Here is an 18535-nt window from a genome sequence, read left to right as displayed (position 1 = left end):
CACACACCCTGTGAGCTGGGCCCTGCCATTACACCTTTTATAGATGATGCAACTGAGATTTGGGGAGGTTAAGTCATCTGCCCAATGACACCAGCCAGTAAGTCACCTGCACTGATAAATATAGAAAGTGACCCAACCTAGAAATACCCTCAGTCTTGGATGTTCAGTTATCAATCATTAACTCAACAGGGAGTGGATGTTTAGTCACAAAATTCAAATTTAAAACGTTTTTCTTCAAAGGGGACTCTTTTTGAGTCAAAGAAAGGCATGAAACTTAATATGCAGAGCAATGGCCATCTCCTTCAGATTAACTACAATTTTGAGTTTAAAAAGACAGAAGCGATAATATCAATTGACTAGCAATGTATTCATCTAATGACATAAAACTGAAACTGAAAGAACTTCATTCTCAACAAAAAAACCTTCAGGGCTCTGCCTTCCGCGGCACCTTCGTGCTCCTGGCTTGTTCCATGGGCCCCTCACCTCCACCCCAACCCCACCCTAGGCCCTGGGCTTTCCCAGTTGCCCGTGGGCAGCACTAGTTTAGGAAAACACAAACTCCCTGCCAGGGAATAACCTCATTCACTTGACTCCCGACTGGAGCTTGCATCTGCCTGTTAGACCCACCAGACACTCAAAGGACCCTGGGAGGACAGTTTCTGCTTTCCCGGAACAAAGAAGAACATCAAGGTTTTCACCAAGAATCAATCCACTTGGTGGAAGTCCGGCAAGATCACTGGCCCTGGCTCTGCCCCGCCAGCCTGGTCCTCCCTTGGCTGACTGTGTGAGGCATGAGGATGCTGGTCTGTGTCCAAACCCACAGATGCCCTCCCTACCAACGAGCCAACTTTTTTTTTAACCCCTGAGAATAAAGTTCTAAGCAACCTTCATCTTCACACATCTGATTTCTAGAAGTGTTCCCTCAACAGTAAGTGTTAATCTGTCCTCCATTGTTGAATAATCAGAAGAAATAACTGATGTCAGAGACAAGTTGGGCTCCTCTGCACTGAAGCCCCAGATAAAGTGACGACCCACTGTCTGATCTGGGTCCTAGGCCCCGCGCTCATCAGAGCCCTCCGTGTGCCTCCACACCCCTCACACCACAGAACCCCCAAGAATCCCCCTCTGTACTCCTCGCCAAAGTTACCCACTCCCACCCTCCACTTAAGAGGTTTCCAAACCTACAGAAGATTCTGCACGCCTGTCTTCCACACGTCTTGGAAATCTGTGCTACAGCGAGGCCTCCTTATCATAGCAGGAGGAGCCCGAGTGAGCACCAGCCCCGACCCCCTGCCAGAGCCAGGGACAGGCAGGATGGCAGTGTCCTTCCCTTCCAGGAGGTGTTCTGCAGCCCCCTCTCCGCGGAAGACACTGTCTAAAACCATGCCCTGACGTAACTTGCAGAGATGTTTCCCAGTTTATATCCTACAGCCCAATAAAAACAAAAACAAATCAAAAAGAAAAAATCAAGAATATACAAACAAACAAAACATGCCCTGGAAGGCAATGCCCCAGAGGGCTTTTCCCCACCAGGCTGCTCCACCCTAAGCCTCTCCTGTTTACTGGGATTAGGAGATAAAACACCAAGTTTGAGGCCAGTTACTGGCGTGGGATTTAACCCAAACCTAGGGAGCCAGCAGGATGAGGCCTGTTTATACGCCAGTGGAGGGACGGGGCCCATTCAGTCCAGTCAACATTTATTAAGTGCTGGGCCCGAGGTGGCTGGAGAGGGACATGCCTTTCCTCAGCGGGCACCACCTTCAGCTGGCAGGACCCTGGGACTTGAGAGGAACACCCAGGAATCCAGTTCTCTTCAAGGCATTTCATCATAGGCTGGATTATATCTACCTACTGGTGACTGAGGCCTTGGAAGCATGACCTTGCCCTTCTCTTTTAGGTTTCTGATGACCACCCTGGATATATGGTCACCAAGGAAAGGACAGTGAGAACACAGGACAGTGGGGATAGCTAGGTGCTTGATCAAGGCCAAGCGTGGCTGGAGAGACATACCTGACCGGGGTGGGTCTAGGGAAACAAAGTCAAAGACCAGAGCATGAGGAACCCCACAGTGAGACCCTCCAGGAAGGTCTGCTCTGAGCAGTCTGAGAGGAGGAAGGTGGCTGGTCGCTCAACGGCCTTCTCCCCTCTTGTCTTTACTGTCACAACGAGGTGGGGCGTGGGGACCACCAGTCCCTTCTCCCCCTTCCCACCTGGCACTCCCCAGCAGCACAGAGGGCGGCAACCTCCCAGGCCTAAGTTACTGACCCACGTGTCTGCTCAGTAACAACACTGACGACACACACCTCAGGGCAGGGGGCAGACAGGACAAGCAGTGGGTCTAAAACGCAAAATCCTTGGGTGCTCCTGCTGTTCCTCCCTTGTTTCTTGCCACTGGACTACCAAGATTTTTTTCTCCTGAAATATTTATTCTGAAAATCGAGGGTTAATTATTTGTTTCCCCAAATGATTCATGGTAACACTCCTTTAAATGGCAAGCTCCTTTGAAACACTTAAAATGAGTCCACTTTAAAAAAAAAAAAATTTCAAGTCACACATCATTTTTTGGGACTATTATGAAAGTTAGACTATCCCTCCCAGAAATCACCTTTTCCTCCAGGCCTGTTCCTTTGTCCTCCCTGGAAGAATTTGGGGAGGCCTGGGAGCCAGGGCTGGAGCTCTGAGCACCTGCCATGGGGGGTGCAGGAGGCTGGGTGCAAGCCCCCGGCACAAGAACCACTGCGGACTCATTTGGCAGAAGCTCCCGGAAAGCAATCCCCATGTCTGCTTGACTGTCTGTAAAACTCTCCTTTATTTTTTTTTTTCGTCTTCTGAATCCTTTGATAAAGACTCAGGGAACAAGGGACCAAGAAAACAGGGCAAGAAAAGGCTGCCCAAGCCACTCTAAACACTGTCCTCTGAACACATACTTCCCAAAAAAAAAGAGGAGCGCAAGAACAGCACATTTCCAACGCCCTTTAACGCCTATTTCAGGAAACACAGAGGGTCCTAAAAGGCCTGACCAGACTGAATGTTTTGCAAGAAGCATCGTCAGCATATTGTATCCTCAGACGCATGAAGCCTTCATGCGCCCCTCCAGGGCCCTGCCTACAGATGTGCACACAGAGGGGCTGGGGGTCTGACCTGGCCACCCAGCTGGTTCAGCATCTGCATCAAGAGTCAGCTAGGGTTTAATCCAGTCCCCAGCCCGCACAGGGGCTCACCACTAGGGCTGAGGACGGCCGAAAGGAAGCAGCAGACAGCTGATCTTCTGAACTCGCCCTAGGACAGGAAGACCCTACCCTCCTTCAGAGAGCCCAAGCCCAGCACAGAGACGCCGCTTACCTCTGGAGTGTTCTTCTTGAACTCACGGCTCTGCTCGATAAGCCGCTTTCTTGACTGCTCACTTTCATCTTGCCGGTTTGCCAATACTGTTGCGGTGGCATCGAGTTCCCTCTGTTGAGAGAAACAAAAAGGTAAGACCAGATTGTAATTACACTCTGAACAGAGGAGAGCGTATTTGCACATGACCAGGACACCGGGGGAGAGCCTGTGGTGCCAAGGATCACTGCCTTGTGGCCCAGGAGGGACTGGGGACCAGCGGAAAGAGGCCTGGGCTCTCATCCGGCCCCACCACCCCATCCATGCCCCAAACCCACTCAACTTGACGTGCTGTGTACCCACACACACCTCACAAGCGGTGGCTTCTACAACACAACGTGCAGATGCATGCTGCTTTGCTAACCAGTCAGGCCAGTGCCCAAACGCCATCCCTCCCCAGAGTCGCTCGCTTCTGCTCATAACAAGCACCTCTTCCTGCCACGTCTCCAGATCCCAGTCCTGCTGCTCGACTCGGGGCATCTTTCTGACTCTCCTTCAACAGTCTGGGCCTGGAGTCTTCTGCAGCCACATCTGATTTGCTTTTGTTTAACAAATACTTAGTGGGTTAACTATAGGCATGTTTCAGGACCTGTTAGTTGTTCTCAGTTCAGTCACTCAGTTGTGTCCGACTCTTTGCGACCCCATGAACCACAGCACGCCAGGCCTCCCTGTCCATCACCAACTCCCGGAGTCCACCCAAACCCATGTCCATTGAGTCAGTGATGCCATCCAATCATCTCATCCTCTGTCGTCCCCTTCTCCTCCTGCCCTCAATCTTTCCCAGCATCAGGGTCTTTTCCAATGAGTCAGCTCTTCGCATCAGGTGGCCAAAGTATTGGAGTTTCAGCTTCAACATCAGTCCTTCCAATGAACACCCAGGACTGATCTCCTTTAGGATGGACTGGTTGGATCTCCTTGCAGTCGAAGGGACTCTCAAGAGTCTTCTCCAACACCACAGTTCAAAAGCATCAATTCTTCGGCGCTCAGCTTTCTTGATAGTCAAACTCTCACATCCATACATGACTCTGGAAAAACCATAGCCTTGACTAGATGGACCTTTGTTGGCAAAGTAATGTCTCTGCTTTTTAATATGCTGTCCAGGTTGGTCATAACCTTCCTTCCAAGGAGCAAGCATCTTTTAATTTCACGGCTGCAATCATTGAGTCGTTCTCAAGAGGGACCTTAAGAGGCGAGCCCCAAGGATAACGACTTCCAGCACTGTATCGACTTGGGAAGTGAAGCACCTGGAAACAGTGTTACCCACCAACTCTTTAACTGGCCCCTGGGACTCTTGAGAACCACCAGGAGTGGGTCCCCCGTGAGATGACTTCTATCACACACCACAAACCGACACTCAGAGCATCAGAGAGCCTGTGTCTTGGCCTCAGGAGCTCTGGGATGAGCTGCCAAGAGGCTGTGTGTCAAACAAGCCTGTGGCAGATGGGCCCAGGGTGGTGTCCCGGGCGGACAGCGGGAGTGAGAGGACACATTCCGGAAGCCATGGAGAGGCGCGTTTTTGCGCTGGGTGGCTTCGGCTGCTAAAGACACACATCTTGCTTGGGATCAAGTGGCGGCTCCAAGTGGCTTCTCCATGGCCCGGCCCAACACCCCAAGGCCCAGCAGGGCTAAGGATGGCGAGGAAAAACCAAGCCGAAGAGCCATCCACAGACACCCAGGAAGCCAAGAGCCTTCCTCCCCCGCCTGCCACCCACCCGGCTTCCTTTTTGGCGGAAGTAACCGAAGGCGTCTGTGAGCCCCTGCTGCTGAGCACTTCATTCGTTCCCCTGTGGGGTGGGCCGCTGCCAGACAGGGTGGCAGAGTGCTGGAACAAACATCTAGGGTGCTGTCAACTTGGAAATGGCAGGCAGTTTTTAAAGTGGGGGTGCGGTACGAGAAGATGGGGGAGGTACCACCACACCACTCTCTCTCTCCCGCTTTCCTTCCCTGCTTCTGGCATCGCAGCAGATCTTGGGCAAGCAAGTCCAAAAGAATAACGTGGGCTCGATTTCAAGAACAGATGTCAAAGCTACTGCAGAAAAGAGGGAAACACTGCACATTTTGATAGACCACATTTGAAACACATCCCAGTCAAGTGAAGGCAGGGGAAGAAAAGAGCAACCAAAACCAATGTGGTAGCGTGGGGATGGAGACAGAGGAGAGAGCAGTCGCAGATAAGCAGAAGGCTTCTCAAAAATATAAACAATCTGGTAAGGAGGAGGACTAAGACATCTATATTTAAGCAGCAGCAGCAGAAGTTATAAAAGGAGATTTCAAGAAAGGGGGAGGAAAAGAAAGGCCAATATTGAAATATGACAAAAAAAGTAAAGTTGATGTTTGGTTCCAATCACACACAGATGCAGAAAACTTAAGAGAAAAACAAAGCGCCTTCAGTGGAGACCCTGCTTCCTGGGAGGGGCTGTCATCTAGGCGGAAGACATCTGGTGATTTCTGCCACCAGGCGCTGGATGCCAGGGGCTCATGGGTGACTTTGAGATCCCAGACCCGACCCTGCCTTCCCATTTTCTACTGTGTGTCTTCCCCTGCGCACAGTAGAACAATACATGGTCTGGGGGTCCCTCTGGGCCCCTCGATCCCCCATGTGCCCCTCAGGAAGGCTGAGACTGGCAACAGTCACTCGATGGAAGGCAGCCTAACCCACCCCTATCATGGGGATGGCAAGGCCAGGGCACCTGGGGTGAACTGCTGCTGTCAGGCGGCGATGCTTGGGGGAGGGGGGCCCACACCCCTTCCCCACACGTGCAGACACAAGCAGGCCCATGTGAAAAACCAACCAGGCTCTCCAAATTGCACCCGGTATGGCCACCTGCCACCACGGAAACAGACTGGCACAACCAGGAGGAGGGCCCGAGCCTCCAGTGCTGCAGCTTGGCAGCTCAGGTTCAAGGCTCTTGCTCCCTGACTGAGTCCCCTGGAGGACCTCAAGGCTTTGTAAGAAGGCTCTGGGGACAACACAAAAGCAGAAGATGGCTAGTCAATCTAACCCAAATACTGTTTTATTATCTGCACATACAATGTTGCATTATCAAGGGAATTTAATGTTTCGGGGAGATGGCAGTGGAGGCCTGAAATACAGAACCCTCAGCCCCTGAGTCGCTAGTCACATGTCACAAGGAGCACAGAGAGTCTCCACATCTGAAAGGCATTAAAAATTCACAAAGAACCAAAAAAACAAACAAAAAAAATTCCTACATGTACTATATGAGGTGGAATGATATTTGAGATATACTGAAGCAGGAACTTCCCTGGTGGTACAGTGGTTAAGAATCCACCTTGCAATGCAGGGGACGAGGGTTCGGTTCCTGGTCAGGGGTCTAAGATCCCATGTGCTTCAGAGCAACCACTGAGCCTGCGTGCTCTGGAGTGTGTGAGCCACAGCTAGAGAATCTGCATGCCATGCTAGAGGGTCTGTGTGCCACAACTAGAGGGTCTGTGCGTCACAACTAGAGGGTCTGCGTGCCACAACTAGAGGGTCTCTGCGTCACAACAAAAGATTCCACATGACACAGCTAAGACCTGATGCAGCCTACCGCTGACCCCCCGCAAAAAAATAAATAAACTGAAGCAAAAAAAAACCAAAACAAAAAACAAAACCAAAGTGCAAAACAGTACCACACTGTTTAAAAGAGTGTCTACACACACGGTTGCATACGCTTCAATTGTCTCTAAAAAGATAAACCTGAAACTGTGCTTGGCTCTGAGAGGCCAAGGGAAGGAAGTGACCTGCTCTTCATGTATCTTTCGGCTATTTTGCCACATGCATAAATTACCTGATTGGAAAAACTGCAATACATATTAATTAATTATATATATATATATATATATTTCAAAACTGCTAATGTGAAAAAATGCACACGTAATTACAGAAACATATTTTACATGCTGCGTCCCATATGCGAGTGAGCATGGTCTCTGCGTCCACCTGCCCAGGGGCAGAGTCCTGGAATAGATGACCCCCTGACTCACACTGGTGATTCAAAAAGTGAGACAAGCACGTCCTTTGTCAAAACAACAGCTGTTTCTTACACAACGTGCTGTACATGGGCCAATCTCGGGGCTTGTGAACGAGGAGAAGGTGGCTGGTCGCCTAAAACACCACACTCAGTCAAGCCCCAACCTTCCCACGGTAGGGCAGAGGAGGGTGTCCCCTCTGAACTACTTAGAACTGTTCTGCGGAAACAACTGCAGACCCAAGTTCCAGGTGATGGAAGTTGGCAGCAAACCCACGGGCTCTGATCAGTGGTATTTCCAACTCAGCTGAAAGAGCTTGACGGTACCGATAGAGCATCTTGCAAGGATGGCACCTGGATGCAGAAACTCTGGAGTTTTCTTTCAAAGTCGTTGTGGGATGACCAATGTCAGGAGGCATCAAGGTCCAGGGAAAGACCCCTGGCTTTGGACACCTCACCCAGGAAACTGGGGACCTGGCCCAAGAGCTATGGAAGCTGCAATCCTGTTTTCCTCACAGACTCTACTGGGATGTTTTTTCCTTCATTTCTAACAGATCCTCAAAGGGCAGAGCTCTCAACACTGGAAGTTTCTCTCTTCCTGAACTCCAGCCTCTTAGCCAAGCATTAAAGACTTATTAAACACACACACAAATAAGAAGTAACCACGTAATTTAAAAGAAACTGAGGGACCTTCCCTGGTGGTCCAGTGGTTAAGACTCTGCCCTTACACTGCAGGGGGTGCAGGTTCAATCTCTGGTCAGGGAAGTTCCGCATGGAAGTTTATCCCCAAGAAAACACATGTCTTAATGTCAATGATTTCAGTTTGGAACTGCTTTCCTTCAAAGTGAATGTGTCAGTTGTTTGTCTATTTTAAACTGCGGGGGGTACCTGCAATGCTGCCGCCACTTTTCTGAGATTCTCTCTCCCTGAAGCCCCCAGGCCAGGCCTGCCAGTGCTCTGAGTAGAGGCACACAGGCCCCCTTTTCCCCCAGCCCCCGCCCCGGGGTTGGTGGGGAAAACACGCCAGCCCAGCATCAGAGTAAAGTATTGTCTTTTCACTGTTGCTATCTTTGATCCAAAGAGTTGGTTCATCTTATGCTTCTTTAGGGCTTATCTATCAACAGCAAATTCTATATAAGAATTTCAAGTGGCTTTACTAGAGAAAATGAGAGCACTTGTGCAAAAGGGGAGGGCCAGCCATGGTTTCTGCACCAAGTAGTCCTCTGAGCATTTTCCATTTTGTTTCTTGCAATGGAATCACAGGTCAAGTGGAAGCCACTCTGGCTAGAAAGGGGTGAAGGACCCAAGCCCACCAACCTGCCTTCTTCTGTTACCTGCTCCCTGGCCTCCTACAGGGGACACCTGAAGGCTCTTCAGGGAACCCTGGCTTTGCTTCTAGGCTCCACCCCTGCTGTCACCTGTGTGGTTTTGTCAAATGATGTGCCCTCCCTGGAGATCACTAAGGGACTGCACCTCCACCTCGAGGCACGGTGAGTACTCCATAAGGGGAGTTCTTGGTTCTCTCAGAACCATGTACTTGACCTCAGGCCATTATGCACTGTGCCACCACCATCCCCAACTAGGCCGGGGGCTCCAGGGTGCCCACAGTCCAGGGGAGGAGACAAGGCTGGCATGGAAGAGCAACAAGACAGATGGGACCAGGCTGGTAGAACAAAAACAGGCAGAGACGTTAGATAAGGCAAGACACAATGCCAGCAAGAAAGGGCTCCAGGTTTTCATGAAAGATGCCCATTTCAGCTGAGGCTTGTGGATGGGATGGCCTGAGTTCCCATTACCCTCCACTTCCTCCTCCTCCGGGCTCACTGAGTCTCCAGCACAACCACAACCCTCTGTCTCTGCTGACAGAGACCATGAATGGGGGCTCAGAAGAAGCAGGAGCCGGGTCAGGTCCCCCTGGCAAGGTTGGCTTGGGCACGCAGGTGGTGAAAGGGCTTCCGAGAGGGGGCTGGTGCCAGAGTGGACACACTGTGTTCAGTCAGAAGTCACAGACAGTGATCAGGACATGATCCCCTGTGAGTGGGAACACACACACAAAATGTGCTTATATACAAGATCCCTGTGCTATTCCTTATCCTGGAGAGGAAAGTGAACGGGTGGGGGCCTCAGGGGGTTGGGGAGGTCCTTTCACCGACTACCCTTTTGTACTTGGCGGATTTTGAACATGTAAATGTAATGACTACTCCTAAAAAGTAAACATTTATCTTTTAAAATCTCATTTTTTTTCCCCCATAATGAGACATGAGCTTTGAAGGACTGATAAGGGCCTATGAATGCCTCATTCCCGGCAGAGCCCTCCACGTGGTCCCGCAGGAAATGCTTTTTGTTCTGTTCACGGGTATGTGGATGGAGGACAGTCTCTGTTTCAAGGAGAAACTTGCAGAACTCCCTAGAGAAAAGTTCCACTTATTTCATAAGCCTAGCTAGAGAACCAAGTCTGACCCTGTATTTTCCAAGTGTTTCTTCTGACACCTAACTCTTACCCATAACTTTCCCACTCACCCTCTTGGATTCACCGCTGGGCAATACCAAGATCTGAATTTTGGCTGCAGGACTGTGTCACGTGCTTGAGACCGAGGACGGGCAGTGAGCATCCCCGCCCAGGAAGCCCCACTGGGAAAGAACAGTGACTCTGTACTCTCTGCAGAATTAGATGGACCTGCACTCGGCCCATGGAGAAGGCAATGGCAACCCACTCCAGTACTCTTGCCTGGAAAATCCCATGGACAGAGGAGCCTGGTAGGCTGCAATCCATGAAGTCGCTAAGAGTCAGACACGACTGAGCAACTTCACTTTCACGCATTGGAGAGGGAAATGGCAACCCACTCCAGTGTTCTTGCCTGGAGAATCCCAGGGACGGGGGAGCCTGGTGGGCTGCCGTTTATGGGGTTGCACAGAGTTGGACATGACTGAAGTGACTTAGCAGCAGCAGCAGCAACAGCAGCACGCAGCCCAGGAGGGTCTTAACAGAAGGCAGGCGATGCAGGAAAGGGGGACAGGGGAGAGAAGCAGAGCCATGAGAGGCAGGACAGCAGGAGGCACCAGCGTGTGAACAGGGAGCTTCGAAGGAGGGTCTTTGAATGGGAGACCAAGGTGCCTGGTCCCTTCATGGGTGTTAATCGGCACACAACTGTAAGGTGACCAGCACACACACATCCACACACCCACATACACACCCTGCAGAAAAGGGGACATGTCATCCCCTGCATAAGCCTTCAGGGGCTTCCCAGGGGGCCTGGATGAGACCACCAGAGCCCCGTCCTGTACGCTGGCCTTTCTCCTGCAGCCGCCAGGGTGGGGACCCTCCTTCCCCTCGGGCCCTCAGCACAGGTCGTTCCCTCTGTTTAGAGGCCCTTCCCTTCTCGCTCCCAGGAACCTGTCGGAGCTCAAATGCCACTTCCCTGCCCCTCATGCTCTTTGCCCCTCTGGAAGGTGTGCACGTGGCCCCCTGACGGTGCCTCCTGGCAGCGACCCTCGTTTGTGATTCGGTGTTTCCCTGGGTGCTAGCTTAACAATGCATACTCCATAGGCTATGAGCTCTGGGAAGGACTGAGCTCACTTCGCCTGGTGCTGGGGCACCTCATGGTCGGCCCTCCAGAACTGTGGGCTCTGCACCCAGGGATTCAATTCAGAAGCAATCGAAAATATTTGGGGGGGTGGGGGTGGGCGGGGAATCCCAGAAAAGTTCCAAAAAGCAAAACTCCAATTCACCACAAGCCCGCAGCTATTTACACACTATTTGCATTGTATTTCCAACTATTTACATAGTATTTACATCATATTAGGTAGCATAAGTAATTCAGAGAAGGTTAAATATAAGGGAGGGTGTACTTAGGTTATATGCAAATGCTAACCCATTTTAGATACGGGACCTGAGCTGACACTGAGGGACTACAACAGTCAGAATTTGCCAAAGGAAAGGTAAGCTTAAAAAAGGAAAAGAAACTAAATGCTCTAACAGAAGTTCAGAGTAAGTACAAAAGGGCTCAAAGGAAGAGAGCTTACTTCTACTTAGAGAAAATCAGAAACAGCTTCATAAAAATAATAGCACCTTCGAGAGAATTCTGGGGTGGGCAAGGATGCACTCCAGACAGAGGGACCGACAAAGGGGGTCGAATTTCAGAACTGCAGACAGCAAGGCCTCCCGTGGGAAAGAGAGAGGCTGCCAGAAAAAGCCTGGCCCAGGTACTGACCCTAGAAAGGCAGAGACCAGTCCAGAAGGCTGTGGGAGCTGAGGAGGAAGGGGACAAGCGGACAGAGGCACCTTCTTGAAGGTGAGAACAGATAAGGAGGGAGGGAAGGGGCGCCTGGAGGACCCACCCCCTCCTCTCAGCTTCAAAGGACTGTGGGTGGCTCCCTAGGGTGGTGCCGTTTTTTCCTAACAATTAGGATCACCTGACTAAGGGGGGGGCTCATCTCTGCTGAAGAGAGGTCTCCAAGCAGTCGAGGAAGTCACTGTCATCAATGCTCCACTATGAGAAGAGGAAACAGGAAAACCGGGACAGGAAAGTCCGTGCCAACAGTGCTTTGAGGACACAGGGAGCAGCAGAGCAGACGTGGGGGGCTCGCTGTGGAGGCTCGGCCCATCAGCAGGGCCTGTGTCAGCTCCCCATGAGGGAGGTCCCATCCAGAAGGCACTGGGAGGCGAGGAGCACCCAGCACAGAGCCCAGCCCACGGCAGGCAGTGCAAGCTGGCCGCGCTGGGCTGAGCAGACGGATGGGAGGTGAGCTCTCTGGGTCAACCACACCCTGTGGGTCCCCAACCAAGTGTGGGTACATGCCAGAGACTGCCTACAGCTGAAGCCGCAAGTGGTCTGGGGGCTTCTTCAGAAACATTGTTTCATTTTCTGACTGACTCCCTCTCTGTATGACAAACTCTAGAAAAATGACACAAATGTACCAACGTGCAGGGCAGGAATAGAGACCCAGAGGTAGAGAACAGACATGGAGCTTTGGGGAAGACAGGGTGGGATGAACTGGGAGACACTGCCACGTGTAACACAGGGAGCTGCTGGACAGAACCGGAGCGCTCCAAACCGGCCTAGACGGGCGGGGTGGGGTGGCGGGAGGCTCCAGAGGGAGGGGAGATAGGCAGACACACAGTTGATTCACTTTATTCTACAGCAGAAACTAACACAACATTATAAAGCAATTATACTCCAATGAAAAAAGAAACACTGTTTCAACCCTTGCAGAAACCTGTCAGCTCATCTCCCATCTTAACTTAGAGTCCATATGAAGAGAACTCTGAAACCTCTTGGCTGGGTGGGTCTCACAGCACAGTACGGTTCCCAGTACCCAGACAAAGGAGAGGGAACTTCTGGGAACCAGGAATTGGGGAGGGGGTACCTGCAGGGCAATGCAGAGATTCGTTTGCATAGAGACTCCCACCACCTCTTGCCTCTGGACAAAGCCAGATCTCTAACTTGGATCACAACGCTGATGCATGCAGAGCTGCTACAAGGACTAAATAAGATGAAATGTCCTCTAAGAGTGATACTACTAGCGCAGTAAAAAGTGAAAGTGTTAGATGCTCTTTGAGATACTATTAGACCCCGCCTCAAATAAAGATTACATTCTCATGTTCATTTAACTCTTAAAAAAAAAAAGGTATCTTACGTCAAGTACACATCCCGTATGTACTCAGTATTTCTTGGTTCTGGGAGATGAGTTGATATCAACCCCCAATCTAAGAAATTCCAGTGAAACAATTTACTCCAACATATACTTCCTGCCTGTGGCCTTCCCACCTAAAGGTGGGCAGGGACAGAAGTGGGGGCAGATTTCTCATATTTTTAAAGAGAATTTTGCTTGCAGATCAAGTGAATGCGTTACCTATTTGGAGAATAAAACTGAATAAAAATAAATCAATCGGCCGAACAAAAGTACAAGTACAAAGCTTTCACACAAGCCTTTCTGTGAATTCCTCGGGACAGAGAAATTTCAACAGAGAACCAAGACTTGGGTTTTTTTTTTTATTGTTTTTCACCCCGCTGGAAACCCACTATGCAAAGACAAGAATGCCAGATGTATCCGACAGGCATTGCACTACATGTAACACTTGCCAGACTTTCGTTTGAACAGTGAGACGTGAGAGACGGCGTCTCAGTGATGCATAATGAGACACACGCAATCAGAGCCCAGGTCGCTGTGGGTGCACGTGGCCCAGGACGGGTGCGGGGACAGGAAAGGATGCCCTTTAACCCCAACTAACAGGGTTCTGCTTTACGTTATTTATCAAACCGAATGAAATTGCTGCTTTCTGACCAGTTCCGAGCTACAACAACGTCTGTGTCATAAGAAGAGTGCTTTATTGCTCTCTTTGGCCACGTCACAAAACAAAACTCAGTTCTGCACTAGCAGCCTCGGCTCCAAATGGCAGGAGAGTTTACCCCTCTCTGATCTTGTGCTTCTCTGAGTTGACCAAAAGCCTTCCCACCTGCCCCATGGTGCCACTGGGGTTGGTCCTGGCCGTTTGATTATCTCACTTTCCTGGGCTATCACTCTCTCTCCGGCCGTCTTGTTCCTGGGTGAGCCTCTTGTCTTCTGCTCATCCCCTGAGGCCAGAGCCTCCACTTTTCCCCTGCTGAGGGGATTGGCAGCCCCTGTCCTATAGGCCTCTGGATGAAGTTGGGGGAGAGGCAGTGCAGGAGCTTGGCCATGCCACAGATGAGGAGACCAAGGCCGGGCATGGATGTGAAGTACCTGCTAACAAATGCCCAGGGAGGAGGATCCTGGTCTCCACCTTTTTTCCCATTCTCCTTATAGTTGGTACACATTATGAGACAAACTCCAAAACCAAATGGAATCTCGTTAAAAAGTTAAAATGTCCATGAAGGCAGATCTGGTTGGGGACGGGGGAGAATCTGTGATTAAAATGTTCATTTCCCTGCCTAGCTTGATGCAACCTAGCCCACTGGTCTAGCTGCTGGACAGGAGATGGACGTCCGAGAGAAGAGATCCATGCAAACCCCCGGATTCACAGTGGAGAGAGGTCTCTGGTGGGCTGAGCCATCAACCAATTAATTTTGGAAAACCAGGGACCAATGAATGGGGTGAGGTGGATGAATGGGAACGGCACTCCTCAAAACGGTGGCCACCAGCCACACGTGAATCGAAATTAAATGACAGATCCCTCCGTTGCGGGAGTACACGTTGAGGGCTAGTCACAACTGTAGACAATGGTGCAGACACAGACTATTCCATTAACCCCAGGAAGTTCTGTTGGACAGTGATGGCCTAGAAGGGCTCCCCAGGTTCTGAGGACAACATTAGTAACTGTTGCCCCATTTCACAGACTGAGTAATAAACTCATGATCAGATAGCCAGGCTTCACCCAAATCACAGCACGAAGGGGTTAGAGCTGAGATCTTAATCCAGCTCTGGACAGCTAACTCCATGGAAGTCGAGGCTCTTGGCGGTAAACAAACCCTGACGATGCTTCTTCCCTGAGCTGCGGCTTAACACACTTGACTTTCTCCAGGAAGTAGGCGGCAAGGCCATGGGCTAAAAATGAGGCAGGAGCAGGAAAAACGTGTTTTGGCCTCAAAAATAATCATGCCACTGCCAAAAGGAGGAATTCTGATCTCATCTACGCTGGTAAATGTTTTCCTCCGAAAGTATTTGTTTCAGAAATAAGCCTTTAATTTGAATACTTCAGGAGCCAAAATTTGTCTGTTGAAAATATTTATTTCTATTGTTTGGCAGGAATCAATTTGTTAGGGCACCAGCCACTTTGGCAAAGGTTCCCTTCCACTTCTCTGGGAAAACACTTGGCGGCAAATCTATCCGCTGCCCTGCAGCTCGCTCACTCTCTGCCGGGGCGCCCCCGGCCACAAACAGCTGCAGGTCAGGACGCGGGCTGGGAAGCAAACCCAGCGCGTGTGCAAGGACAGACCCACTTTGGGACCTCCTAGGGATATACAGTTGGGCTTGGCGGCCCGTCGGTTGAACGTGATTTCCAGGAGCAGAAGGCATTTCCTCTAGTTATTCTGAAGATGGTAGAAGACATGGAACCCAACCTGAGAGTCGCTCAGTCGTGTCCGACTCTTGGCGATCCTACTCTGTGGAATTCTCCAGGCCAGAATACTGGAGTGGGTAGCCTTTCCCTTCTTCAGGGGATCTTGACAACCCAGAGATCAAACCCAGGTCTCCCGCATTGAAGGCAGATTCTTTACCAACTGAGCTATCAGGGAAGCCATGGAACCCAATACCGGGTGATTTTTCACACAGCCCTGTCTTGCCCAGCATTAGTGGAGTCTAGGAAGTAACAGAATTTGGGAAAGAGCCAGCTCCATCCTGCTTACAAAAATCTGGAAAGGTCACCAGAATGCCCTAAACCTTGGTTTTCTCATCTGTAAAATATGCTGGAGGTGTTGCTGGAAAACTGCATGACATAAAGAATAAGAAAAAAAAAACTCTTGTAAGTTAAAGAAGTTTCACAGAGATGGTAGTTCTTATTTTCTCCTGCGAGGATAAAGTATCTTCCGATTTCCTCACTTAGCTCCCTTTTTTATACACTACGGGGGCGGAGGGGGGCTTAAGAGACAGATCATGAAAGTTAAAAGCTATCACAGTTATAGGTGAAGTGCTAATAACTTCATTTTGAAACTGTCGGGTTTGGTTTTTTTTATATCACAGCTGTGGCTTGCACTAGAACTCTACCTGTAGCTGTGTTCCCTTCTCACATTTTAATTAGCAAATAAAAACTCCAGAAAACTCTCAAAATGTTTTTGCCTGGAGTTTATAAGTAAAAGTTGAACGATGCCAAGTGGCTCCTGGGGGGAACCAAACCTGAAACAGACATCTATCAGCAACGCAGAGCAGGTTCATTTGAATAGCTCGAGTCAGGCCAAGAGATGCCACCTCTGAGCCAGCTTTGATTTTATTTCTGCAGTTAATTTTCAAGGTTTTTGGTGCCGTGTTCAGCAAGCGAGGTTTACGACATCCTGCCATTGGCTGAGAGCTGCTGCCGGCCAGATGGCCCGGCAGAATGACACTCATGTGGCAGAGAGAGTGAACGTCGCGTGTGATTTCTTCACTCTCTCCCGGCACCAGAGTGGCTGGTCGCCATCATCAGGGGACCTGGGTGCTGGGCACCAACAGGTGACATCACAGGAGGGCTGAAGGTGCTGAGACTGGGGGTGAGATTTTAAAGGGGCCGTTTAATTCCCCAATGAGTTTCACTTCTGACTACGCTAAAGGGACACCTAAGGAGAAAAAAAAAGGTTGGGGGCGCACACTGCTCCGAGAGCTGCCCTGGAAATGCTGCTGCCAGTTTGCCCACTCTGGGCACCAGAATGGCAACACCAGTTGCCGGCGCAATCCATCCTGCTGGGGAGCTTCCTAAAAACAGTTGGAAAGTGAAAGTGAAAGCTGCTCAGTCGTGTCCGACTCTTTGCGACCCCATGGACTATACAGTCCATGGAATTCTCCAGGGCCAGGATACTGGAGTGAGTAGCCTTTCCCTTCTCCAGGGGATCTTCCCAACCCAGGGATTGAACCCAGGTATCCCACATTGCGGGCAGATTCTTTACCAGCTGAACCACAAGGGAAGCCCCCCCCCCCAAAAAAAAAAAAAAAAAAACAGTTGGACGGGCACTTTAAATCAGACTTTACAGAGTCAGCTGCAGAGCTATTGTTCACTAAGTCACAGGAAAGGACGCGGACACATGGGCCCAGCAGGATCGCAGCAGTCTCCTCCTGACTCTGGGGTGGGCTCCGGCACGCACTTGCGCCCAGCGCCCTCCAAGCTCTCGCCTGGTGTGGACGGGTGACCCCACGGTCTCCCTACTGCCCCACAGGGAGTGAGTGGGGTAGGAGAGGGGACTAGTTCTTGAGGCAAAAAAATCAACGCCTGTTACAAAACATTATCTATGACCTCTCCAAGCTCAAGGTCTCATCACCTGTTTCTCCATAACGCTAGATGCTATTTCTTAACTACACACACATTAAGATTTTCTTGAACTTGGTAAAATGCAGCCACTTGTTTGGCCCTGGAATGACATCTCTCTGCACCATCCATTCTTGTGACTTCTTGAGGGGCAAAGGGGAACAGAGGATCCTGACCTGGTGTGGGGACAAACGGCAGCTCCCAGTAGAGTAAAATTTATAAAAGGACACCTCTCACCCCACGGCCCCCTGGGTAATACCAGTCAGAGACCTGGACCCCAGGGCGCTGCCCACGCAGCCTCAGAGGCAACACTGGCTGAATGGCCTTGGTCACACTCTCTGGCCCTTTCTCTGCCCCCATCATCCCATTACAGACAGTGATGTACAAGCAGCAGCCACTGTCTTCTTTACCAGCAAACATTTGGTCCTGCCAGGCTAATGTAAACAGAAAGGAAATATTGCCATGCATCCGAAACGATAATCGAGCTCTTCAACCATCAAAAGCAAAAGCAGTCAATTGTGTTCCCTGCATACTCTACAGACTAAATCTGGAAAGCACACTGGTGTATTTATTCGATCAAGATTTTCAACAAGGACTGAGACAAAAGAGGATATCTTGCTTTACTCTTAGCTACAACCCCATCCCTAAGGGTCTGCTTAGTGGGTTTCAATGGATTTCAAATCAACGGGTTTCACTGGATTTCTACACATCTGTATTAAACTAAAGAAACTGCACATAACTGCCAAGAGCAGAGGCTTGGCATGCGGGGCTGCAGGGGAACCCCTGAAATGGGGAGGTCTGGTGAATCACGGGCAGACCATGAAGACTCCATCTGCACCCCTAAAGACTCTCAGGGGAAAGGACGTGACTGGTTTCAGGGACGGCTGGATCGAGTGTGCATGCCTGTGTCAAACAACAGCCAGTGGAAACCAAAGGTTTCTCTCCCTTAGAACAGCCACTCAGCACAAATGCTTCAGGATTCTGCCCAGCGCCCAACCTGGTCAGCTTAGCCACCCAGCAGGGGCATTCCCGAGCTCCTCATGACAGGACACACGAGGGCACAATCCACATGCCAGTGCTCAGAGCTCACAACTGAGAAAGATGACCAGGTGCTGAGTCAGGATGTGCCAGGAGCGGTTCTGAGACAGCTGGGACTTGAGAGGAGAGACAGGGCCTTCTGTTGGGAGAATCGGAGAACACTTCATAGGAGAGGTAGTAACTGACGGCCCCAAAGGATGCATGAGATTTCATTGGGGCGGCGGGGAGAGGGGGGTCCAGA

The 18535-nt window shown here is 50.5% G+C and overlaps 1 protein-coding gene across 19 annotated transcripts in view; it reads right to left on the bottom strand.

Annotated features, from left to right (window-relative positions):
• CUX1 (cut like homeobox 1) overlaps positions 1–18535 on the bottom strand; it is a 349136-nt gene that overhangs the window by 268681 nt on the left and 61920 nt on the right. For all 19 annotated transcript variants that reach the window (XM_086374363.1, XM_086374364.1, XM_086374351.1 and 16 more), the window contains exon 2: positions 3343–3453. In XM_086374363.1, the coding sequence (XP_086230489.1) occupies positions 3343–3453 (111 nt within the window). The remainder of the gene's footprint in view (positions 1–3342; positions 3454–18535) is intronic.

This window comes from Bos grunniens, chromosome 25 (genome assembly GCF_055505025.1).
Source record: "Bos grunniens cultivar Pamir isolate PY7600 chromosome 25, Bosgru_T2T1.0, whole genome shotgun sequence".
NCBI lineage: Eukaryota > Metazoa > Chordata > Mammalia > Artiodactyla > Bovidae > Bos > Bos grunniens.
Note: the sequence above shows the minus strand (reverse complement) of the source record. Positions and strands in the feature narration are given on the sequence as shown.